The following is a 26,515-nucleotide window of genomic DNA, read 5'->3' as shown; positions in this document are numbered from 1 at the left end:
GCATGCTAAACCCTGGATAAAAATGTTAGCATGGAATTAAGAGAGTCTCCCACAGGTTATTAATTTCAAGGTAAAATCCAGTAACTATACATTGGAGAAACTGAACACTACCTTGATCAGGTGATCAAAATTAGCATCACCAATAAGATGGACATTGTGTGCCCCCAATATCATACCATGATGACACAGTACCATCAACAGAGTATTCTCACCAAGAATGCATAACTTAAATCTGATTCAATGCTATAAAAGACCAAGGTGGCCATGGAAATGATCCAGAGTAAAGGAAACTTAAGGGAGGATAAATGAACAAGCAAACAATAAAATGAAGAGCGTAAATTCTGAACAATAGTTGAGTCTGGGTAAAGGACATATGGATGTTCTTTGCACTATTCTTATGCTTGCCAATTTTCTGTAAATTTGAAATTATTTCCATGTAAAACGTTTAAATCAATTAAGACAGCTCAATAATGAGATGTCAACCTGTTTTGCCTAATAAGGTTTTTAAAAGTCATTTTTTAAAAAAATTTACTGTATCATTTTTTTAAAGTGTGGACAGTATTTCAAACATCAAAAACAACAATAATCTCCATGATCCTTTAAAATGAGTACAGTTAGATTTTTGAAAAAACAATCACATTGCTCTAATTTTTCTCATTTTCCTGTGGACCAGAGAGAGGCTTCTCAAAATGGTGTTTGGGAACTAATATCCTAAACAAGACTTATTTTCAGTAATAGAGGGAGTACAGTTCAGTGGAAAGAACATGGAATCTGGACACAAATTTAAACTCTGGCCCTAGCAGTTACCAGCTGTGTACCCTAAGCTCTGTCAGTTTCCTCAATTGTAAAATAGCTAAATCACAGGACTGTTAAGAGAATTATGTAAATGTAACTAGTGCTTGACACAGAGAAGGTGCTCAACAAATTTGTGTTTTCCTCCTCTTCCTTTCCTCTGAAGCCACTTTTCTGTTCTCTGGAAATGAATCTAACTGGGGCCACCCTGGCCTTCTTTTAACGCAAACAGCCCTGTTGGAAGGATCACGTAAGAAACTAAAGTACTCTAAGAATAAGCCTCCCTTGTGGAGGAATATTTCATGAAAGCAGAAGCCAGATGTAATGGACAGTGGAATGAAAATATGGAAAGCTTATAAAAACAGGTGATTTGAGGCATGTCTGGTAACTGGTTATTTTAAGGAGGGTAAAAACAGCAGAAGGAATGATGTTAGATGATGTTAGAAGTGATGTTTAAAAAGTCTGCTGCAAATAAAACAGTGTCTTTTTTCTTCACATATACACAAGACTATTCGGCAAATGATCACCCATCTACTTCCAAGAGTGAATGACAGTTTATGTCAAAAATAAATAAAGATCAACATTCTATTTGTTTTACTGGCTACATATCTTTGAAGAAAAAAAAATCAAGTCAGTAAAATGTTCATTAATTAAGAGATTTCATCCAATTGCCTATTTTTTTTTTTTTTTTTTTTTTTTTTTTGCTCTTCAACATTATTTTTCCATTTACATTTACAGGATGTTTTACTTTTATGGTGCCATGATAATAATTCTTTAAAAATCGTTTTTTAAAATGGATGAAAAATAAAATAACTGAGTTGCATAACAGCAAAAAAATATACTGCCCACAGCAAACTTATCTTAACATCTAAAATTCTTTATAAAAGATAAGGAAATTCTGATTTTTCCTTTATTTTCTAATTTAAAAATGACACCACTTAACATCAACACATTGATACATAATTTCCATAAAACTTCTCCATGGTGAAAATAAAACTTGTACTAGTTGAAGAGTGTATAGAATTTTAACCATCACGACCAATTTCAATCCAACATTGTATAGCTCAAATATTATTAATTGGTGGCTATTTTTTGGGGAAAAAAAATGTGCAAAGCTTATGAGGGCCCAGTATACGAAAGGCTTAATTTTTAAGAGTCAAATCTACATTTGTCACAAGAGTTCAAAAAGTGGCATTATAGTGCGGAAACACTAGAAAATGCCATCTCTTACTCATAAGTCTTTTAAAACAGGTTGGAAATCATATAAAAATACTCAGTACGTTATAAGTAATAATTAACAAAAATATTTCCATTGACTACTCTGTGTCCAAAGTGATTAAGGACAAAAATAGAAATTGTTGTTTCTTTATTATTTGATAAACTGCTGATAAGCTCCCGTTAGAAGTTTTTTAGACATTACACCAAGTTGTCTTGGTCTTCTGATCATATATATATACACACACACACATATATATATATGTACACACACATATATATATGCATTTTTTTCAAGTAAAGAAATGTTTAACAGATGTAAACTATTTATTGAATATTTGCCACCAAATATTGTTAAATACATTATCTTGCAGCATATCGCTTTCAAGTTAAAATGTCAGAAACAAACACCAATATTTACAATTCTTTTAAGGAATGTTATATAATGACACATTAAGGCGTAAATTCTTTTGGCTTATAATTCTTAAAAGAATGATAATAGCAAAAGTGATGCAAAATCTTCAGTGTGAGATTATGATTAAGCTACATTTTACAAAATATGGTGTAAGATGGCAATAATCCCATTCAACATCCTGGATTAGATCCCTTCAGGAGGGACTGATAATTTATACAGTCAAACTTTAAAATTTACAGATAAAGGCAGTTCAATACTGCCATTGAGAAGTACATCTCTTAACATATACAACTTTCAGGCCACAGTTTTGAAGGTCTGAAGTATTAAGTTGGTTTGATGAATTAGTCGGTTGGCACTTATGAACACATTTATTGCCCTGTTTAAAAAGAAAAGAATAAGCATTAATTTCATCCAAAAAATTCACCCTTTTAAGATTTATAATATTAACAGTAGCAATGAAATCAATTTAAGAAAAAAAAAAAAGACAAGTTAGTACTGAGTATTAAAACTTTTATTCCAATTTAGGATTTAATACTCTTGCATCATTTTGAACTATCTAGTAATTACTGCCCCCTGGTGGTTCTGACTGGCAATAAAATGTTGGAGGGCTGCTAATGATAGGTGGTGCCTCAACAACCCAGTTCATTTATAGGTGGAACAAGTTAACTGGCCAAAAGGAGGATTCAGATGTGGTCTCCAGCTGTGGATTCATAGAAGTTAACAAGTAAAATCTAGCAAAGTATCATAATCTCAAAATCTGTAATTAATGGACACAATACTCAAGAAAAAGTTGATTACTTTTAATCTGATTCATCCCAATCTCTTATCTCCTTAAAAAAGAGGTAGAAATTCTAAACGACGAACTACTACAAACTACTTTTACTATAAACATATTTTTACAACAAAATAATCATGAAGTTTCAAAATCTGGGAGCTGACAACATATAAAAATATATTCTTTAAAATTGGCTTTGAGCTCCATCACATTCTCCTAATGGCTCATCTTCATGTGGCTGGAACACAGAGCTGACGCCCTAGTCCCACTGTGTGGCCTTAATAGTTTCCTAGCGTCATATCTAACATGTACCTGCATCCTAGACATTTCTCAAAAGAGAATGTCCAGGGACCGGACCCGGTGGCTTACACCTGTAATCCCATCACTTTGGGAGGCCAAGGTGGGTGGATCATGAGGTATCTCGGAGTTTTAGACCAGCCTGGCAAACATGGTGAAACCCTGTCTCTACTAAAAATACAAAAATTAGCCGGGCATGGTGGCATGTGTCTATAATGCCAGCTCGGGAGGCTGAGGCAGGAGAATTGCTTGAATCTAGGAGTCGGAGGTTGCAGTGAGCCCAGATCGTGCCACTGCACTCCAGTCTGGACAACAGACCAAGACTCTGCCTCAAAAGAAAAAAAAAAAAAAGGGAATGGCCAGAAAGAAATGGATGCAAATCCATTTCTGCAAATCCATCCCCCTACTGAAAGATGGCCTAAAGATCAGGCTCTATCAATAATTTTCTGTTTTGAGGAAACAGGTATAAAACTCACAGCACATTAGTGATACACAAATAACTGGAATTTTAAAAAGCTGCTGAATGGAGAGAAAGTAGCAAGGAGACTGAATCCATATGCAGAGTAAATAATTTCAATTAATTAATGAAAATTAGGCTTTAATGTCTACCTTTCATTGTGCTTATTCCATAACAGTAATTTAAAATCAGAAATAATAATCCCATCAGGCAAATTATTATTTTAATGTGTTTTTGGCTGAGCTTAGCATAAATCAAGAAAAAAACAAGTTTATTTTCAAAACACAAATGCCAGCTTATTAAACTAAGTCATCAAGGAGCATTTCCCTTAGACAACCTGTGTACGGAACACCACCACAAAACAAATAAAATGTAGTTCGGTAATCTCTAATTCGTAATATAAATGTAAATACTTCAATCTGTTTGAACTGTTAAAAATGACTCTGAAAATTAACAGAATTCTATCTAATGTATTTTTATCATTTTAAATATTACTACAATAATACTATAATGATGTGACATGAATATAGAGATCTTAAAACCTGTATAGTAGGATGGGATGATTGAGGTCTCTATTTAGATTACTTTTCTGACTTTAAGCACTGTTAAAAAATAATCTTGTTGAAAAAATTCTCACATTTGACTTGAAGTGCAAAAAACTACCTATATGGCCAGACTTTCCATCAGCTTATACATTATATGTATGCATGCATGTATGTTAAAATATATAAAATCTCTTGGTTTTCTATAGTGCATTACAACCAATTATATGTAAATTAAAAACTAATGTACAATTTATATTTTAGTATATTTCCTATTTTATAGAATGATGTTGCTGTGAAAGCCTCTTTCCAGGACAGTGGGTCAAAACCCTTACAGCCCTTTAAAAACATCTGGGGCACTTTTACAAAACATCTAAACCCTGGCTCCACTCCCAGCAACTGAATCAGAATCTCTGCAGGTGGGGCCTAGGCTATGGGAATTTTTTAAAAACTGTCCTCAAGTGACTCTATTGCACAGAAAGGATTGACAACATTGCTTTAACTTTAGTGCAGTAGTTCTCAACAGACCTGTAATGTCAGTATCATCTGAAAATTTCTAAGAAATGCAAATACCTGGGCTCCATCCTAGACCTGCGAAATCAGAAATTCTAGAAGTGGGACCCTCGAGCAATCTGCAATTTGAGCTGTAACACGTCCTCCAGATGACTCTGATGCTACTAAAGTTTGAGAACCACTGTTTCAGGAGTGTATAAAATAGGCCAATGAACTAAAATTGCTTTTACATTTTTAAATGGTAAAAAAAAAAAAAAAAAAAAAAAAATCAAAAGAAGAATATATGACAGGTAAAAATTATTTCAAGATACTGAAATTTGAATCTTGTATAAAGTTTTATTAAAACACAGTCACACCCTCTTGTTTGTATATTGTCTATGGCTTGTTTCTGTACTACAACGGCAGAGATGAGGTGGATAATGGCAACAGGCCCACCAAATCTAACATATTTACTATCTGGCTCTTTTCAGAAAGCGTCCGGTAACTCCTGCTGTAGAAAGGAGTTATGGCCAGATTAGCAACCACATTCGTTTCCTATTGTTAATGGAATGCCTTGATTATCGGTTGCCTGGAGTACTAATAAAGTAAAAGGGCTTAATTTATATGGTTTTCATACCATATAAAACCACATAATTTATTTAATTTTAAAAGTAAAGGATAAATTACAGTACTTACTTGCCATCTTTAAAATACGTTTTCAGAGTATCACTGAAACTTTTGGAGTACTTTACAAATTCTTTCTTTTGGTGTTCAAGTGCCTACAGCCACAAAATATAATAAGAAAAAAAGTACTAAATAAGAGAAATAATCACAACAGCTAAAGGCAAGGACAAGAGATTACACAGGATATGGGATGTACTTTATATGAATATTACTAATAAGCGATTGTGGAGTATTTACTTTTAAATAAAAAGGCATATTTAAATCCAAGAATAAACTCAATGGTTAATGACACAAAACTATTTCCAACAATCAATCCTATTTTCAAGTCAATAAAACAACTAGGCATAAACCAACATCTAGGGTGTCAACTAGCAAGGCTTCTACTAAACGTACCCTGCGGTTCTGGTATTGATATTTCTTGAAGACATTATTCACTGTATCAAGAAGTTCTTTTATTGCACTAGCTATATCCCTGTTGGGAAAAGAATAAAGAGTATGAGCTGCATGTGAAAGAAATTTGTGAGAGAAAACATCAGCTACATTTGAAAGAAATTAAGTACACTCTTAATCTAATCACAGTACACTCTTAATTATGGTAAGTGCACTCACTTCATGAATAGTCAGTCTTTTTGGCTAGCTGGTTGGAGTTGGGGTTTTAGCCTGTACCCCTCTGTAATCCTCATTCTCTTGCACCGCTGACCAAAGGTTGCCAACCAAAACCAACTTTCTCAAATCAATCACATTTCATTAAGCATTCCTTACTCAAATTTAGAAAAGGATAAACATTACCTATGTCTGTCTTTTCCCATTTTAAATTTTTTATTTGCTCTAATGTAGCTAAATTCAAGCTACCACGTTCTCCACTTTTGTTATTTGAACAACGAACAATTTTATTATATTCTGCATTACATATAACTCAATTCTGTATTTAACAACGCTGTATGATAGATACCTATTAGTTTTGATGTTTAACATAAAATATTTCCTCCTCAGAAAATATTCCTCTCCCCTGAGGAAATACTCCTCCTCCTTTAACTCTTTTATAGACACTTTTAGCTTCTATCTAGCAACCAAATATCCTCCTCTTTCAAACACTTGCTGTCAGCCACTATTCCCTTTGGAAAATATAATATTTAAATTACTGGGGGAGACATCACCACAATATTCTTCCACTTTAACCTTTCTGGCAATCATCCTTTGACTATATATGCATCATCACCTCCCTCCCCTTTCAAAAGAGACAAAAGGAAGAAATCAATAACACTGATTCTCACTTGAGTGTTCTTCCTATCCATGCACCATTTTTTTCTGAACTTTTTTTTTTTGCCTGTCTCGTCCCTTTTGATTTCCACATTTTAACCTCATAGCAATTTTTTTTTCTGTCAAATTGAACTTTATATAATTCTGCATTCTCAAACAGTCTCACATTCTCTACGACAAACCTTCTTTTTCAAAACCATTCTCTTAGCTGTTAGTCACAACAAAAACTTCAAATGCAATGCAACTGTGAAGAAATGAATAAGACAGAAATCTGCACCATACTAAACATAACATTTTACTACTAATACTAATTATAAATGCCAGATTTCAGTTATTTCCTATCTAAAACATTTCAACATTCCTATTTCAAGGGGAAAAAATCCTCAGATGATATGTCCAGGTTTCTGTGTGCATGTGGGTGTCTCCCAGTATGTTTTTCAGTAAATAAGCATGTAGAAATTTTAAGAATTAAAAGCATACAGAATTTTGATATTAAAAAAAAGTATTTTAGAGTACTCCAAAGTAGTAATTACATTTTCATTAATTATTTCAATAATATTTTACTTATTACCTCTCTCAGGTCAAACACTGGTATTGGGCTGAAACACTGAAATACTACATATTCAAGTAGGACAATAAGTCTTACATAAATGCTATCTAATTTTTTTTTTTTGCCTCTGGTTTAGTAACAGCAGTTTTTAATTAGATAACTATTCCTTTCATTTATGGCTTAAGCAAGTTGAATCTTTGTATACTGATGTGATGGACATAAACCCACCACTGTTTAATAAAATGCTGTCATAGGACTATTCTGTGAGAAAAATTACAATTTCAACAAACAAAACATGTCAAATCTCCAAATATGCAAGCTTCTCCAAATCCACAATGGAGTTACTTAAAACGGAATATAATGGGGCAAATTACAAAGTGATCAGACAGAAGTTTATACAGTCTCACTTTGTAGTATATTTCAATATTCCACTAAAGAGGAATAAAATGTGTTTCCAGGGCTAGTCATCAAGATGAACATAAGTTTGATATGCAACAACAATGCCTGGATTCTACAAGTCAAGAGTGGGTCTGAAAAATGCTGCCTCATGCACCTAGGGAGACAGAAAGACGAGGGGAGAAGGGAGGGTTTTGCTGGACAAAAAAAGAGAGACATGCTGATAAATACTGGAAATCTCTACTCAAAAAGGGGGTGTGGGGAGGCGCAACTCCTCAGGTGACTGCTGATGAGACACGTTTGGAAACTTGCAGCTGAGGTTTAATGCCTTATTGGAACAGAGCTCTGTCAGCCAAGGCCGTTTATTCCTAAGCCTGGCCTTCTGTTTGGACACGAGGCAAAAGAGTGTTAAATGCCTATCAAATTGTAGAAAAAATGTTCTCTAGAAACAATCTGCAGAATATATGTCAAATATTATGTTATCCATATGTACACAGAAAAGTATTTTCATTTATGGCACCAAGGTGTGCACACAGGAAGCTAAATTATATTAGTAATTACCAGAGAGTTTGTTTCCTATGAGAGAAAATACTGTCACAAAAAAACCACTACAGACAATTAACCAGATAAAGAACTGAGAAAAAACTTGAGGGTAAAATAAATATCACATAACTAATGAATGCGGCTTGGTGCAGACGAATTCTGTGATAAGAGGCAGATAGTATGAGCAGGAGGAACTTAGCACCAACCTAATAGTTAGGGCAGCTGTGCGAAACATACACTGAAAGACAAAGCCTTCAGATGAAATGTAAATATACATCTTATCAAAAAACTGCATGGAAAAGTAGAGTTTCCAATCACGCCACCCAAATGTGCATGATACATGTTTATGCAAATCCGCTAATGAAAGGGAATCCCTGTGCTTTGAGTTGAGTTTGGTTTAGACTGGAAAACTCTGAAAAAGTCTATTCTGGACCCTTCATGAAAACTCCTAACTTAAAACAAATAAACCTTGCTGAATTTTCACCTAGGAATATGCAAATATAGATTACAAACAGTAAATAAATGCCTGGCTTTTTTGTTTTGGTCTGTTAAATTATGAGTCTCCACTAGTTTTCCATTAGGTGAGATGTACTGGACTTCAAATTAATTTTACAAAATATTTGCATAGCTCAAATGTACTCAGGCACACACATTCACTGATCAAAAGGCCTTTTAAAATATTTGCTGGATCATTTCTCCTAATCAACTCCGTTGAGAAAAGGGAAGAAAATTCTCATTTCACAACGCTATTATAGCATGTACTGTTGAATGTATGCTAGGTTCTGTGCTAGGCCCTTCATGTATATCATTTCTTTCAATTCTCACAAGTCATTACCCTTACTTTCAGAGGCACAAACTAAAATGACAGAAGTTAAACAACCTATATCCAAGGTTACATAGCTAAATGTTGGAATGGAGATTCAAACCTAGGTCTGCTAATATATTCAAAACTGCCCGAATATTTATTAGCTGTCAGGAATCTTTTTTACTTGTACTTTGATACAATCTATAGCATCACCTATAGTACTTGGTGTAATATGTGTATGACATATGCTTACTGAAAAATGTTGCTAAAGTGAATAAAGGGGATAACTACCTTAGATACAAGAAAGTAAAATATTTGAGAAATGCCTGAAGGAGAAATAATTTTCTATTTTGGTGCAATTTTATCCACTAATTTGTCAATTAATAGTGGTAAGAACATATATGAAAATGTACCAATATATGACAGTAATACAAATATTTATACTTTAGCCTATCTATGCTATTCATATGTGGTTGAATTTTAGTCTCAGAAATAACATACACATCAACAAACTTGCCAGGGTAAATTATCCCTCCTCAAATGGTTAGGAAGTAAATTTTCATTGCCACCATTACCCTTAATTCAATTGTGCTAAATGAGTACACTCTAGACAACAGAACTGAAGTATTATTACTCCCTCATAAATGAAACAACATCCTAAAGAAAGCCTCTGTCAATGACTATGAACAAGACTCTTAAGCTCAATTTTCTTATGACTAAAATGTGCTGCTAATAATGTGGTTTTCAAACGGTAGCTCCCTAGAGTCACACACAGTTTAGGAGAGATGTCTCAGGGACTCTGTAGGGGGAAAGAGGATGTCAAAGTGACAGGGCCTACATGTCAAAGTGACAGGGCTCTGGGCCTACATTTCTATCTCAGCTTCAACCACAACACCGTTCTCTCTCTCATGTAGTGGCATCCTATGTTAAAATATCCTTTATCACATTTCTTTCAAATGGCAGAAACTTGATTTTTTAATCTCCAGATTAGATCCACATTGTAAATCGATGATTGGGAAACAGCAGTGAACACCTGGCGTTAGATTGCCTGGGTTCAAATCCAGCTCTACCACTTAATAGGTAACGTGTGTGGCCTTACCTAATTTTCTGTGCCTGCTTCAATTTCTTCACTTGTTACTGGGTTGTTGTGATAAATAAATATATGTAAAGTGATTAAAATAGTGCTCAGAATATAATAAGTACTATATAAGTGATTGCTATTAAGATGACACTGATTATATAAATGTACTTTGATGATCTGAAGCAAAATCTGCTGCAAATATTATTTTAAATGTCAAATCTTCATAGAAATGTATCATGGCTCATCAACAAGTCCATGATTATCAAAGCAAATGAAAACTTACCAAATTATTTGAAAACTTTAGAAATAAATAGTCTAAACAATCAAGTTTGGGATCATTGACTTTATCCTTTTACAGGCCAAACATATTTACTTTATACAGAGCAAGTACCCCTTAAATGAAATGCTTGAGACCAGAAGTCTTTAGACTTGGGGATGAGGCCCAAGTATAAACATGAAATTCATTTATGTTTTATAAAGTGCATTCATCTATGCATGTATTTTGTGCATAAAATAAAGTTTTGATTGTGTTTTGCCTACAATCCATCCATCACACGAGGTCAGATGTGGAATTTTCCACTTATGGTGTCATGTCACGGTGCTCAGAAAGTTTCGGATTTTGGAGCATTTAGAATTTCTGATATTCAAATTAGGGATGCTCAACTTGTACCAGATTAAAAATAAAACTCCATAAACATTGGATTACCTTCCCCCTTCACATATTAAATGTAGAAAAGGAAGCTGGGGCTTTCCTATAGGAAAGGTAGAATACAAAAAAAACCCATAGGCTGGGTGCAGTGGCTCATGCCTGTAATCCCAGCACTTTGGAAGGCTGAGGTGGGTGGCTCACAAAGTCAGGAGATTGAGACCATCCTGGCTAACATGGTGAAACCCCGTCTCTACTAAAAATACAAAACATTACCCGAGCATGGTGGTGGGCACCTGCAGTCCCAGCTGCTTGGGAGGCTGAAGCAGGAGAATGGTGTGAACCTAGCAGGCGGAGCTTGCAGTGAGCCGAGATAGTGCCACTGCACTCCAGCCTGGGCGACAGAGCAAGACTCGGTCTCGAAAAAACAAAAACCAAAACCAAAACCAAACAAACAAAAAAACCCTTAGGGTTTGTCCCTTGTGACACAGATTTTGGCTATTCAATTAAAAGCCTTTTTCATATTCCTGGTCCTTAATTATTGTCAAAGAGTAGGGTCATTCCTTGATAGCTGGGTGGCATACCTATCACGCACCATTATTTTCTAGGGGACATATTCCTCTCTTTATGTGACTCAAAAGATAGTATCCAAACCAGCTAGGTATCCAAACAAGCTAAAATAGCATTTCTCAATGTGAACGACAAAGAATACTATTTTCAAAATATGTTTTCTTTTTCTTTCATAATTGAGATTTTATCTGTTGTGCTGAGGATCAGTACACAGACATTTCAACTTGTTCACAATTCTGAACATACGTACTGCAAAATCTAAAAAGCCACGTATCCTTATTATTCTTTAAAGTTATTCCAGTGACTTTCTAGCTTACAACTGAGGCAAAATTTCCTTCAGAGGCTATCAAGTACCAGTACCTTCAAATGTTGATAAGCTGTCACATACATCCCACTAATTCACAATTTAATAGCATATACACTATATACTTTAATCTTTCACAGCACATCAACAAAATTATTAGAAAAACAGGACTACCACGACCAAAGATGTTACAGAGTGCACACAATTCTGAAAGGGAGAGCCAGGCTCAAGGAGTGGTTTGCCCAAGGAAATAATTCCACTAAAAAACAACAGGAAGAAGTAATTTAAGGTCAGGTGTGGTGGCTCACTCCTATAATCCCAACACTTTGGGAGGCCAAGGCAGGAGGATCACTTGAGCTTAGAGGCTAGAGACCAGCTTGGGAAATGTAGGGAGACGTGGTATCTATTAAATATCAAAAAAAAAAAAAAAAAAAATTAGCTTGGTGTGGTGGTGTACACTAGTAGTCCTAGCTGCTCAGGAGGCTGAGGTGGAAGGATTGCTTGAGCCCAGGAGGTTGAGGGTGCAGTAGGTTATGATCATGCCACTGCAGTTCAGCCTGGGTGACAGAGTAATTAAAAATGTTCAAGACATTAAACACAGCACTGCGACTCCACTTTGCCATTTAGTACGCTTTGTATTATGGGATATAAAAACTAACCACCCATTTATGGAATGTTAAGCTGACACCCATAACAATCAAGGCTCCCCATCATTCAATATCCAACATTATTTTCTCATTGTACCAAAAAATAACCACAAATTACATTATTTCACCTCTTAAAAAAAAAAGCATTTACACTTAAAAAATGGGATGAGGTGGAATTTACTGCTTAAATGTTTCTAGACTTACTAAAAAACTTGCATTTACAACATAGTTGATAAAAGTATTCCTCTGGATTATGTAAGAAGAGAGACGGGGAACCACTGATAAGACATGGTATGCGGTATTAATCAGACTGGGCTTCTTTCTCTCCTGCTTCAGAGGCTGGACTCTCTTCAGTTTTAGTTTTTCTGTTTTCCGCAGATAAATCCTTACTCTTGGTTAGCCACTTTGGCCTGTTTTCACTTTGCTATTCTTTTCTTTTGTTTGCACTTTTTTACCTGAAGATTTATCCTTTCCTGCTACCCTTTGGGGCTTCATTTCCACTATTGAAAGAGCAGGTTTAGCTGACAACCATATCCATCTCCTTTTGGGCTTTTCCTTCACTGTCCTGTCAGCTGAGCTGACCATCCTCTTGGGCATCCTGGAAGTGGGGAAGGCACATATCGGATGCATGTGGGCCAAGGCATGCTGGGGGCCTTCACGAAGCTGGGCTGCCTGGCTGCTGCCACTCCTCCCACTGCCCAATCTCCAAAAGATGAATGTTACTATTTATTCCAAATGAGTCTCCTTAGGTTCTTCAAAGTTACCACATATGTCAGAGCCTCTTCCAGAAAAAGACCTGCGCTAAATCTCTTCTTCCCAGTAATATCCACCTATGGTTTCACCAAAACCATGCATTGATAGTGACACTGCAAGTATTTCCAGCTTTGTTTTCTATTCACTGAGGCTGAAGAAAATTATCATACTCTCTAGTTTAAAGATACTTATGTAGGGATTATGTTTTCACTCAATCCCCTACCCTCTCACCCCTCACTGTACTCCAGAAGAGTGTGTCCCTGGTCTGAGAACTACTTCTCTAGGATGACCCTTCTGGCTGCTGCTCACCAGCCAGCCTCCTGGCCCCATGCATATTCTTGGTCTTTTATTTAACCTATATCCCCCAAAGGCAAGGATTTAGAGGCTACTTGGTCAGTCTTAGAAAATGCTACTCATGCCTAAGAGTACATTACTTACGTTAATGACTGCTGCCGTTTCTGAAATAAAAACAATTTTGGTATCTCTTACTACCAATCTCTAGGATATATCCAGTTTCTCTATTCATTTATCTGACATTTATATTTTCCCATCATTTATGTAGCTCAAACTACATTCCAGTTTACGCACATTTCGTTATTGTTTTAAAATTAAACATTCTAAAAAATGTTGTACTCTGAAACCAAACACCACAAAGTTAATAAAATGCAGTATTTAACAATTTGAGATTTTATTTCAAATTAGCATTTCAAGTTAATGTCATACCAAAATTAAAAAATCTTGGAAGTACTTTTAAGAAAAGAAACAAAACAAAAAATTGCTTACTTGATTGTCTGCAGAAACCTCACTCTGTCATTGATCTCATCTGGGATCTTACTGAGAATTTGTTTAAGTGCTCGTGCCTTTTCGTTTAGGTCTTGGAATTCTGGCTCTGGTCGCTCAATCATATACTCTGATAAAATAAACACATAATAAAAAACATCCTGCGACTCTGCCAAATTCACATCTAAGAATTCCCAACGTTGGTCAAAGGCAGGTGGGGGAGGTGAAAGGCCAGATAATAAGGAAAGACAAGGTTGCAAAGCAGAATTCATTAGCATTCGACTTAGTCCAGTAATAACAGCAGGGCTCCCTTCAAGTAAAGTATCAGAAAAAGAAAATACAAATATTTTCAATTTGGGATAAAAGGAAATCCCATGAAATCTTAAAAAAAAAAAAAAACCAGATTTAAAAGGTAGGCTTTACATTTCCCAAGGAAACCTTAAATTAAATAATGAGTGTCATAACTAGTGCAAAGGTAATACCTACTTTCCAATTAGAAAGATTAAAAATTTAAAACCCCTATATTGAATATACATTGCTTCATTATATTAAAACCCCAAATAATCTAATAAAAAATTCTACATATTCTTGAAATCTCATTTAAAACAAAACACCAGCACAAATCCAATACATGGGCTGGGATCACAGAACAGCAATTTTGGAAAGGAGGTTCAATCAGACTTTACCAGATTCATTGCAGACTTGGAAGCATTACAAATCTACCAATTCATCAATATATAATAGCCTAATGGGCTGCAAATGCTCAACTCTAAATAATGATAAGAGCTTTTTTATAATCATGGAATCAGTTAAAATACCTGCTTTTGTTCTCCCTTAATAATTATGGGAAATCATATGTCCACGTTTTCTAAACTAGTGGCAAAACTTCTACTAAAGTAAAACCAATGTCTAAATAATTTGAAGTAAAAAAATAAGAAAAGCAAAANGGGATCACAGAACAGCAATTTTGGAAAGGAGGTTCAATCAGACTTTACCAGATTCATTGCAGACTTGGAAGCATTACAAATCTACCAATTCATCAATATATAATAGCCTAATGGGCTGCAAATGCTCAACTCTAAATAATGATAAGAGCTTTTTTATAATCATGGAATCAGTTAAAATACCTGCTTTTTGTTCTCCCTTAATAATTATGGGAAATCATATGTCCACGTTTTTCTAAACTAGTGGCAAAACTTCTACTAAAGTAAAACCAATGTCTAAATAATTTGAAGTAAAAAAATAAGAAAAGCAAAAGGATGGTTATATTGTTCCACTAAATCTGTGCTTAAAAAAAGATGCTGTACTAAAGTTAAAAAAACAAGCAAACAAAAACCTCATTACTTTCAAACTATTGTGTGCTTAAAGTCAACACATTCCAAATAGCTTACCTTTTAGTAAAACTGAAACTCACCAAACATAAAGGGGGGAAAATTTAAAGCATGCAGTATAAACAAAGTTCAAGTAATTAAATCTCACAAATATAAAAGCAAGAAAACAATTTTCTATTTGATCTAGATTAGCTTCTACTATTACCACCACCACCACCATCACCACCACCACCACCACCATCATCGTAAGTAAAGGCAGGTGGGGCGGGGGAGGGAAACAGTAGGGAAGGAAGTTCCTTTAGTCAAATAATAACGATTTAGAGGAAGTACTATTCAACAATTGTGTAATTTAAGCAAGGTTCTTCTTTCTGATACCTTCTACATCATCAGCTGCCATACGAAGAAGGGACTCCGTGAAGTTAACTTCTACACTTTTTTTCTCTAAAATTTTCATAATGATGTCTTGTGTGAGACCTGGATTTTCCTTTTCAGCCTATAATAAAGAGAAAACTAGTTTTGAAATACAGATAAGAAGTCAACATTTTAAAGCCAAAGTTTAATTGTTTAGAATCTTTTGGGAACGTCTTACGCTGGTAAGTTTTAAGGGCAGAAATCTTTGTAAAGCAGGTGTCATGATGGCATTCACTAAGGCTTTGTTAGAGCTTGTGCACCCGACTCTTTACTATGACTAAGGTTCCATTTTCCATTTGAACAGAAAGAACTTAGTATTTTCTATACCTTCTTTACACTCTCTTGCAATTGAACTAATAACAAAGATATACGGATTATATATGTTTTAGTAATCTAACAACTACTATTCTCATTACTTTAAATATCTTGAGAATCTTTTTTTTTTTTTTTTTTTTTTTTTTTGAGACAGAGTCTCGCTCTTCGCCCAGGCTGGAGTGCAGTGGCCGGTTCTCAGCTGGGTTTACGCCAGGTTTACGCTCTTCGCCCAGGCTGGAGTGCAGTGGCCGGTTCTCAGCCGGGTTTACGCCATTCTCCTGCCTCAGCCACCCGAGTAGCTGGGACTACAGGCGCCAGCCACCTCGCCCGGCTAGTTTTTTGTATTTTTTAGTAGAGACGGGGTTTCACCGTGTTAGCCAGGATGGTCTTGATCTCCTGACCTTGTGGTCCACCAGGCTCGGCCTAATGCGCTAATATTGCAATTCAAGGATCAAGCAATAACCCATCTGACTAGCATTTTGCATATTCTTTTCATTTATATTAAGAGAATGCCAGGAAAAACAAAAAAGGATTTATTTCGAAGGTTTTACTGAACCTATATAGTAATACCTTAATTATTTTCCCACACAATGATTTTCATTTCCTAGTTTATTTTTGTAGCAAGAATATTTCCTTCACTGGTTTCTAGAACATCATTAAACTTTTACTACCTTTTGAGCTTGTTTCATTGGGTTTGCATTGGTTCTATGTTACTTAGACTTAGACTCCCCAGGATACTAAAATTTTGTAGCCATTTCAAGACTGTGCATAGAGTTCTCAGTTTACCAAAGCCAGAGTTAATTTTCAGATTTCAGTTTTTCCCAGTAAATTCTGTAATCACATTTGATGTTTGTTTCCTTTAGGATGTTTGTTTCCAATTTTAATTGTTATGCTGATGAATTTCCTTTTTGCCCTAATATTAAACAACAAAATAGAAACACAATTTACGATCTTAATCAGATGACAATCTTTTTGCTTCCTTATGTGTCAAGCACACTTAACCTCTGCCTCTTCAATTCCACTGATTATCACTGCAGATACAGTTTTCTTCTCTTCCTACTGCTCTTTCCATTATAACATCTTGCTTCTTATTAGATCTCAAGTATCAAAAACTGAAGGGTTGTGGGATGAAATGAGAAAAGACAATACACGCATTTATCTCAATCTCAATCCTGGGATCATTTTAAATGCTGTCAAATACTATTCAGGAAAATCATTTTGATTTTGATAGATGATTAATAACAATAAACTGTGTCTGACTGAACCCTGTTTCTTTTATAGCCTATGATGACTTTTCCTTCCACGGATATATATTTTAAAAAGAATCTATTTTTTAGCCAGGCATGGTGGGGTGTGGCTGTGGTCCCAGCTACTTGGGAGGTTGAGCCCAGGAGTTCGTGGCTCCAGCGAGCTATGATCATGCCACTGCACTCCAGCCTGTGATACAAAATAAGACCTGGTCTTAAAAAACAAACAAACAAACAAACAAACAAACAAACAAACAAAACTATTTTTTTTTTAAAAAGGAGTTTCCTTTACAAGATGTCCAAATATGGCTTAAGATGTGTTGTTATAGCATTAATGTGGTGAACTGCCACAAAACTACATCTAATGTAGCATTCGGTAACAATACTTTATCTTATCTAGCAATAAATCTACCTACATAACGAATTACCTTGGGGAAAGGAGGACCATTCTCTATGTGCTTGTAGAACGAAAAAAGAAAAAGCATATTTCTGATTAAGTTATAATGAAGTACTGAAAGGTTTAAATGTTGAAAGTCTGAGAATAAAGTTTTCAATACCAAGTTGCTCTGGAACCCCAAAATGCTAAAGCTAGATCGTTACCAAAGTCTCACAGAGGTCCCTTACTTTCTCAGTTTTCAGCAGCCTTAGCGCCAAAAGATATACCTCACAGTGCTGTTTATTAAATACTCAGGTCCAACAACTTAATAAGTATAATGTCCTAACTACTTAGCCTTTAAAAAAATAATACACATGAATTGAAAAAAAAACTTTTTACTTCATTCTTAAATAACTACCATCACTTATTACTGGGATGTGTGTGCCTACTGGGCACTTCACAATTTCTCAAACACTGGTCTTAGATCAGACCTTGCCACTCGCATTTCCTCTTGCAGATATATTTTTTTTCTGGTACTTCTGTCAGATCATAGCACAGGCCAAAAAAATGTCCAGCTTCTCAACGATCTAACACCAATGAAAGCAGGGTAGGGCAACCCAATATGCTGAACTGCAAACTATCTCAAGCTAGGAGTCCATACAATGTCAAACAGATGTTGAATACCACCGCACACCTTCAAAATTTTAAAATACTTCGTGGCACCCCTCTGAATTTGCTATGGGCCACCAGGTACCTCAGTACATAGTTTGGAAGCAGTAGTCTTAGTACCTCCTGGCTAAAAACCTGGTTAAGCTAATTCTTATTTTAAAAGCTTGAATTTACCAAATGCCTCTGATTGACAAAATGAGTAAATATGCTCTCATATCAGAGAGATAATCTATGCCTCTAGGTTTTCCCTCAGAATACAATATGAACCCTGTAGGGTGTCTAATCTTTGTAAAGAATCCAGCTGTAAGAAAAAAATAAACGGTAGGGCAGTACACTCTTGTGGATCAGTGATTCTCAACCTGGAAGATGGACAACCTATCGGAACCGCTCAGAGAGGATAATGGGGAGAGGGAATCAAGTAGAATATAGCTGACCCTTGAAGAACTGGTTTTAACTGCTCAGGTCCACTTACATGCAGATACTTTTCAATAAATATACAGGAAAAATTTTTGGAGATCAGCAACAATTTGAAAAAACTTACAGACAAACTGAGTAGCCTATAGTGAAAAACATAATAAAAACATGTTATGAATGCATAAAATATAGGTATTTACTAGTCTATTTGAGTGTTTACTATCATAAAATAGATACAAATTATTAAAAAGTTAAAACTTATCAAAACTCATATGCAAACAGACTACATGGTGTTATTTGCAGTTAAAAGAAATATAAATATACAGACGCAATATTAAATCATAACTGCACAAAATTAACTGTAGTACATATGTATATGTAGTAATTTAGAAGCCACCTCCTGTTGCTATTGCAGTGAGTTCAAGTATTAGTAAGTATATGATTAAAACGCCATGTGACTCTAATCATCTCCATGTGAATAGTTGATCTCTTCAGCAAACTGCACATCCCAGTACAAAGTAATACCTCCCAGGCCTCACAACTTTTTTTCATCGTGTTTGCTGCAATACTCTAAACATGGAATAATACCATGGGACCCAACAAAGTGCCAATAGTGATGCTGGAAGTGTGCTCAAGAAGCAAAGTCATGACATTACAAGAAGGTGAATTGCATAATACTGAATTGCTTGAATCCAGCCTAAGACTCACTGTAAGAAAAAAAAAAAAAAGGAAATTCATGAAACAAAGTCATGGCTGCAGCTTCATCAGCAGGTACAAAAACCTTGCATGTTTTGTGAAATACCTTTTTGTCTCCTGTTGAAAATGCAGCTTTTATGTGGGTGCAGGATATCTATAAGAAAGGCATACCTATGGACCTTAATATGACTCAAGAAAAAGCAAACTCATTCTATGACAACTTAAAGCAAAAGGAAAGTCTAAAGCTGAAAAATTTAATGCCAGCCAAGGATAGTTTGATAATTTTAGAAACAGGTTTTGCTTAAAAAATGTCAAGATAATAGGACACACAGATTCTGCTGACCAAGAGGCAGAAATTAAGTTGCCACACACCAGTAAGAATATCTTTGAGGAAAAAAAATACCTGCCTGAAAAGGTTTTTAATACAGATCAAAGCACCCCATTCTGAAGGAAAAAAGAGCCACAAAGAATATTTATTAGTAAAGCAGAGAAGTGAGCACCAGAATTTAAGGCAGGAAGGGGCAGGACAATGCTACTGTTCTGTGCAAATGAAGTTTAGTTTAGGATCAGGACTGCCCTTATTTATAATGCTGCTAAACCCTTGAGCCTTGCAGGGAAAAGAAAAACACCAGCTTGCAGTCTTGTGGTTGTACAAGAAGACCTAGACAAAGAGAACTCTTGTTCTAGACTGGTGCCATCAATGCTTTGTTCCTGAAGTTAGAAAGCATCTTGGCAGTAAGGGATGGTCTTTTAAAGTTCTTCTGATTGTGTATATATATCTATAGGGATACCTATATATCTCTAGATAGATCTATATCAGATATATATTAGAGATATACAGATATCAGAGATATCTACATATACATATATATGTATATGTATATTTAATTAGAGACAAGGTCTTCCTATGTTGCCTAGGGTGGTCTTGAACTTCTGGCCTCTAGCCTCACACTTCGGCCTACCAAAGTGCTAGGATTACAATGCACGGGCCTCGGCGCCTAACTTTTCTTTTACTATTACTGTTGTTTAAAAAAAATCTTCTGATACTGGACAATGTCCCTTGCCTCCCGGAACCCCACGAGTTCAACACTGAAAGGTGTCAAAGTGGCCTACTTGTCCCAAAACACCACACCTCTAAAATCAGCCTCTGTATCAGGTGATCAAGAACCTTTAAGGCTCATTATACATGGAACCATAAGGCCTCTATGGAAAGGGCTGTCAACAATCCTTGGTAGAAAGAACATCATGAAAGTCTGGAAGAATTACACCATTGATGCTAATGCTGTTATAGAAAAACGCATCGAGCCTAAAACAATAAATTTCTGCTGGAGAAAACTGTGTCCACATGTTCTACACGACTCCATAGGGCTTACAACAGGGTCATGGAAATCATGAAAGAGATTGTAGATATGGTAAAAATGGTAGAGGATGAAGGGTTTCAAGATATGGATATCAGAGAAATTTAAGAACTAACAGACGATGAGAAAGAAGACAAAGGAGTGCCAGAAAACGAATGGACATTAGACAATCCAGCAGAAGAGTTGTTTATTCAAGGCTGCTTTATGACCATTCTATGATATGAGCACTGAAACTAAAGCAAATGTTGGAAGACTGGTACTGTACAGAAACATTTTTAGAGAAATGACATAGCACATAAGTCAGAAATTAAACATATTTCTGTAAAGTTACACTAAGCGTACCTGCCTCTCTTGCCTCCCCATCCACCTTCTCTACTTCTGCCATCCCTGAGCTAGCAAGACCAACCCCTTCTCTTCTTCCTCCTCCTCAGCCTATTCAATGCGAAAATGACAAGGATGCAGACTTTATGATGATCCACTTCGCTTATAAATAATAAACATATTTTCTCTTCCTTACGATTTTCTTAATAACATTTTCTTTTCTGTAGCTTACTTTAAGAATACAGTATGTAATATATAGGATACACAAAATATATGTTAACTGTTTTTGCTACCAGTAAGATGTTCTGGTCAACAGTAGGCTTTTAGTAGTTAAGATTTTTGGAAGTCAAAACTTATACTCAAATCTTCAACTCTGCAGAGGGTGGGCACCTCTAACCTCCACGTTGTTCAAAGGTCTACTGTACATATATATTAAAATATTCAATAGCATTATCTTGGGGAAAAAAACTATTTTAATCCTCTTTTCCTCCAAATAACAAAAGTATGATGAAAATTATCGTTGTTGTGGACCAAAATTGGAAGTATGAATATAATAGATTTCATGACTGGTGAGGTTTCTTTCATCTTTTTCAAAAGTTGCAATTTAAAAAATACAAACATCTTTACATTTTTAACACATGGCCTCCTTCAATTTCACTTGAAATGTAACAAACTAAATGTGATAATTAAAAACACATCAGTGCAAAATTAGTTAATTTGTTTTCTTCCAAAATAAATAATCTATGCCACGGACAATAAACTTTATCCATGAATCAAACCACATCTATGTGATTGATATATGTACTCACCTTGAATCACAGGGTATAAAATCAAAAAAGCTCTATTGTAACATAAGTAATATAGATTATTGTGGTAATACGAGATACCTAGTGACATGAGCTGTGCTATCAGAAAAGAATGTTATCAATAAACTTGTGTGACACAAAAGAAATCAAGCTGAATGGACTTATAGTTTTAATTCCAATTAAAATATAAACGTATTCCACATTTAAACATTAAAATACCTAAAACACAGGTTATTTAAGCTACTGATGGGAAGGAATACGAAAATAAAAATTAAAGTTTTGGGCACCATGATATATATTTGGGATGGAGGACCAGATAAAAGTTTTATATTAAAGAATGCATTCAACATTTATAGTAAGTCTCTAGAGTAGGGCTTTACAACAGAAATGTAATAATTATCAGCAACAACGATGAGCTACCTATGTAATATTAAGCAGCCACATTTAAAAAAAAGTAAAAAGACACAGGTAAAATTATTTTAATAGTACATCCAAAATATTATCATTTCAACAAGTAATTATTATAAAATACTTATTACTAAGCTAATTTACTTTCTTTTTCTTACATGAAGTCTTCAAAATCTGTGTGTATTTTAACTTGGAACATATCTTGATCTGACCTAGTCTTATTTTACATGGTCAAAAGCAACATGTGGCTAGTGATAACCCACTGAACAGCTCAGGTCCAAAGACAAGGAAATAATTTATTTTGAGTGACTTAACTGTATATCCTCAAAGTATATTTAATTCACCATATTTGAAGGTACACGTTTTTTAGATTCATGTTCTATAATTAAACAATAGAAAGAATACCTTTTCAAGTTACACTTTTACAAATACTTTTAAATTTTTACTTTATTTTGAAACAGGGTCTTGCTCTGTTACCCAGGCTGGATCACAGTGGCACGATCATGGCTCACTGTAACTTCAAACTCCTGGGTTCTAGCAATCCTCCGGCCTCAGTCTCCTGAGTAGCAAGAACGACAGGCATGCGCCACCGTGCCTGGCTAATATTTTTATTTTCTGTAGATAGATACAGGGTCTCGCTATACTGCCCAGGCTGGTCTTGCTCCAGGTCTCAAGTGATCCTCCCACCTCGACCTCTCAAAGTGTTGGGATGACAGGCATGAGTCACCACGTCCAGCCATGTAAGTTTACAAAAGGTCAAATAATAGAAAAAAAAAAAAACCCTCAAAAATATAATCTACAGCTAAGAAGAAAACGCTCTGAAAAAGTCAGTTTCAAAAGCACAAAGTGATGAAAAGATGCATGTTAACGAAGTAACATTTGGAAGTATTTTAAGCTTTATGGAATATAGTAAAACAGGCATAAGACGGCTAAAAAGGCTTTCACTAAAAGAAAATAAACTGGCAACCATCACATGTACTTATATTTACAAAGAACATACACTTTAATAATCATAATAAATTATTTGCACTTCACCTTAATGAAAGCGGCTCTCAGTGTCTGGGCTGCAGACAGATTTACTCGTTCTAGCTGCAATAAAAATTTAAAATTATTAAGAATATCAACTGTCTTGGAAAAAGCACAATTCTGAGATTCCATTCTGTAGCAATCACATGAACACATTAAACATTTAATCAACATCCTTGTTAATAATTGCACATCACCGTAATTCTTCAATTAGGCTATCAAAATTTTCAATGAAAAAATACATGTCCTTAAGTTTTATAAAAAACTAAAAGCAACCCATATGCTTTTAATTTTATATCAAATATGTGAGGTTTATAATTTCAAAAGATTAACATCCTTACTAAACACGTTAATTCAATTTTCAGCAAACCACAGGCACAGAAGTTCATAATTTCATAAAAAAATTCCATTTGTAAACAGTTAACTGCCAGGCTCAAAAAACCTAGCTTCTGTTAAATTCTGATTTTTTCAGTCCTTAAGGATTGAGCTAGTTAACTCTAGTTAACTCAATAAAACTCAATTGTATATATTTTTTACTTGGGACAATATTAAATTGGAAACTAATCTATATAGATTTTTACAAAGTAGAATATTTCTACACAAACCTTATAAACATGTATCATATTATGCAATAAAGTCTTCCTTTGAGGCAACAAAAGTGTAAGTTTTGCTTCAGAAATCTCCTGTATGGGATCTCTAACACATTAAGTCAATTTATCTTCTAAACAAGACAGTTACAAATGCCAAGAACCTTATCTCCCTACAAATTATTCACCTTAAGCACAAAGCAAAAGCAACAGAATCTGACAAGGTAATTTATCCGCCAAAAAACAATGAATCATTTAGCTTAACATTTAACATGACTCCTAACAAATCTTGTAAAATCTAATATTGCCTCAGTGGATAAAAAAGAAGGCATAAAGAGTCCAGTAAACAAATGTAGAAAGAAATAACTATATAAGTAGTTTATAATTAACAAAGACATGTTTCCAAAAAATGAAAAAAGTTTCCTACTTCCAAGCAATTAATATAATTATAGTGACTACTACTAAGATTAAAATAACAATATAGCTCATTAGATCTCAAGTTCTTGTTATGCAAGAGAGGCAGGGACAGACATAAAGAAATGAATGTTTCCGTTTTGATAGGAACCCATTTCCTTTGTTAGGTTTACACCACACTCTGACCTCTTTTAAAAAGGTCTGAGTCAGCTGTGTGCCTTCAAGTATCAGTGTTATTAGTTCATTCTGCATAGCCCTGAATGGTATGTGAAAGGATCCAGAGAAGTAAAAGTGCCCAGAAAAGTTCATCAAGAGCTAACAAGATTACCTGAGATAGATATCAGCCTCTCTAGATTTCTAGACTCATTTTACTTATGTGAACCTTACAAAAAAGTAAGTCACAGGAAGGTCAGACATATACTAAATCAAAAATGTGTGAGCTGAGAAGCACTTCAACAAAATTCTGCCGGAGTTACTTGGAGACACACTGCAGTCGTGCATCGCTTAATGATGGGGATGGATAGGTTTTAAGAAACATGTCATTAGGTGATTTCATCATTATGTGGACATCACAGATTGTACTGACATAAACCTATAGGGATAGCCTACCACACACCTAGGCTATATGATGTAGCCTACTGTGTCTAGGCTACAAACCTGTTGTTTACTGAACTGACTACTATAGGCAACTGTAACACAATGTATTTGTGTATGTAAACATGAAAGAGGTAATGTGTTGTGCTACAATGAACAATGGCTTTAACATCATTTGGTGAGAGGAATTTTTCTGCTCAATTATAATCTTATGGGACAACCACCATATATGCCATCCATCTACCACTGACTGAAATGTTGTTATGTGCCACATGACTGCATATACCCATAGGCCTTACAATAAAGTCAAAAGGCTTTCTTACTCATACGGTATTGATATATGCATGGTGCCCAGGACAGTACCAGGCATACCTATCATTTGAATTGAATTTAATCTCTCATCCATAAATTTATCTTAACTGTTCTTAAATCTATTTATAATTTCAGCCTGTACTAGTTAGGTAGAAAGATATGTTATCTTCTTCCCCATTTTACAAAGCAAGAAACTCAGTTTGACTCTGAATCCTGTATACAAGCCACTAACGCACCCTGACTCCCCCTGTACTCACTCTTCCAGACTGGAGTCCACCCTGTCACTGAATCTCTTCAACCTGTTTCTTTAAGGACCAACACATTCTTGAATTCCTACCATGTACTTGAGTTCCTACATGTACAACATAAAGCAGCTATATGAAAAGTGGAGTAACTGCCATCAGTTGAAGCAGAAAGAAGTCTTTATAAATATGGGATTTGAACTGATCTTTAAAAAGTGTGTTCTTGGCCTCTTAAAATCATCCTCCTGGCAAGTTCTCCCACTTAGAAGTTTCTTCAGGGTTGGTAACACATGGAATATAATGACTTCATGTAAATTAGGAAAGAAAAGAATTTCCATTTTGTTCAGTCACTTCAGAGTCCAGCACTTTCTGAGCTTTAGGGATAACGTCTTTGGCTAGGATACCTTTAAAGAATAAACACAATAACCTTCTCAGTAACTGACAGTGCATACACTGTATTTTGGGTCCACTGAAGGAGGAATATATGACTGCACCTTGCACTAATGGATACTGGGACAGAGAGAGGCACTGCTTGGGCCTCAGTTATACAGTATGTCCATGTAACAAGTAAATGAGTGAGAGAAAATAAGAGAATCAGAGTGAGAGAAAAGGTATGTAACACACTTCATCTCTCCTAAAAGAGAAGGAAAAGTGCCTCCTGAAGCACATTTGGAAACAATGCATACGCTGGGTGAGCCTAACAGGAGGTCTTACCTCAACCCCCATTCTGCCTACTCTGTTTTGTGAGATCCTTCTGTAACTTATTGTTGATAGCCTTTAAGAACACTTACACTTACTAGCAACCACAAACCAGGCAAATTTACTCTGGTCCACTTATAAAATACTTAAAAGCTTCCACATAATTCTGATTCCATGAAGAGGACATTTGTTGTTTTGCTCTCTCCAAAAGTATCAGTTTTTTCCACACTTTCCTAGCACCAAGTTTCCTAAAACCATAACTAAAAAAAAAAAAAAAAAAAAAAA

At 35.2% G+C, this 26,515-nt stretch overlaps 1 protein-coding gene across 7 annotated transcripts in view; it reads right to left on the bottom strand.

Moving 5' to 3' along the window:
- Positions 1–2,313: 2,313 nt before the first annotated feature.
- PDCD10 (programmed cell death 10) overlaps positions 2,314–26,515 on the bottom strand; it is a 51,623-nt gene continuing 27,421 nt past the window's right edge. For 6 of the 7 annotated variants that reach the window (XM_017847447.1, XM_017847448.1, XM_017847446.1 and 3 more), the window contains 6 exons: positions 23,392–23,445; positions 15,711–15,828; positions 14,008–14,134; positions 6,063–6,141; positions 5,682–5,764; positions 2,314–2,798 (listed from right to left, as the gene is read on the bottom strand). In XM_017847447.1, the coding sequence (XP_017702936.1) occupies positions 2,717–2,798; positions 5,682–5,764; positions 6,063–6,141; positions 14,008–14,134; positions 15,711–15,828; positions 23,392–23,445 (543 nt within the window). In that variant the 3' untranslated portion in view covers positions 2,314–2,716. The remainder of the gene's footprint in view (positions 2,799–5,681; positions 5,765–6,062; positions 6,142–14,007; positions 14,135–15,710; positions 15,829–23,391; positions 23,446–26,515) is intronic. The other variant, XM_017847449.1, reaches the window with a different exon arrangement.

This window comes from Rhinopithecus bieti, unplaced genomic scaffold, assembly GCF_001698545.2.
Source record: "Rhinopithecus bieti isolate Rb0 unplaced genomic scaffold, ASM169854v2 scaffold_30204, whole genome shotgun sequence".
Classification (NCBI taxonomy): domain Eukaryota; kingdom Metazoa; phylum Chordata; class Mammalia; order Primates; family Cercopithecidae; genus Rhinopithecus; species Rhinopithecus bieti.
This window is presented reverse-complemented; position numbering and strand designations above follow the sequence as displayed.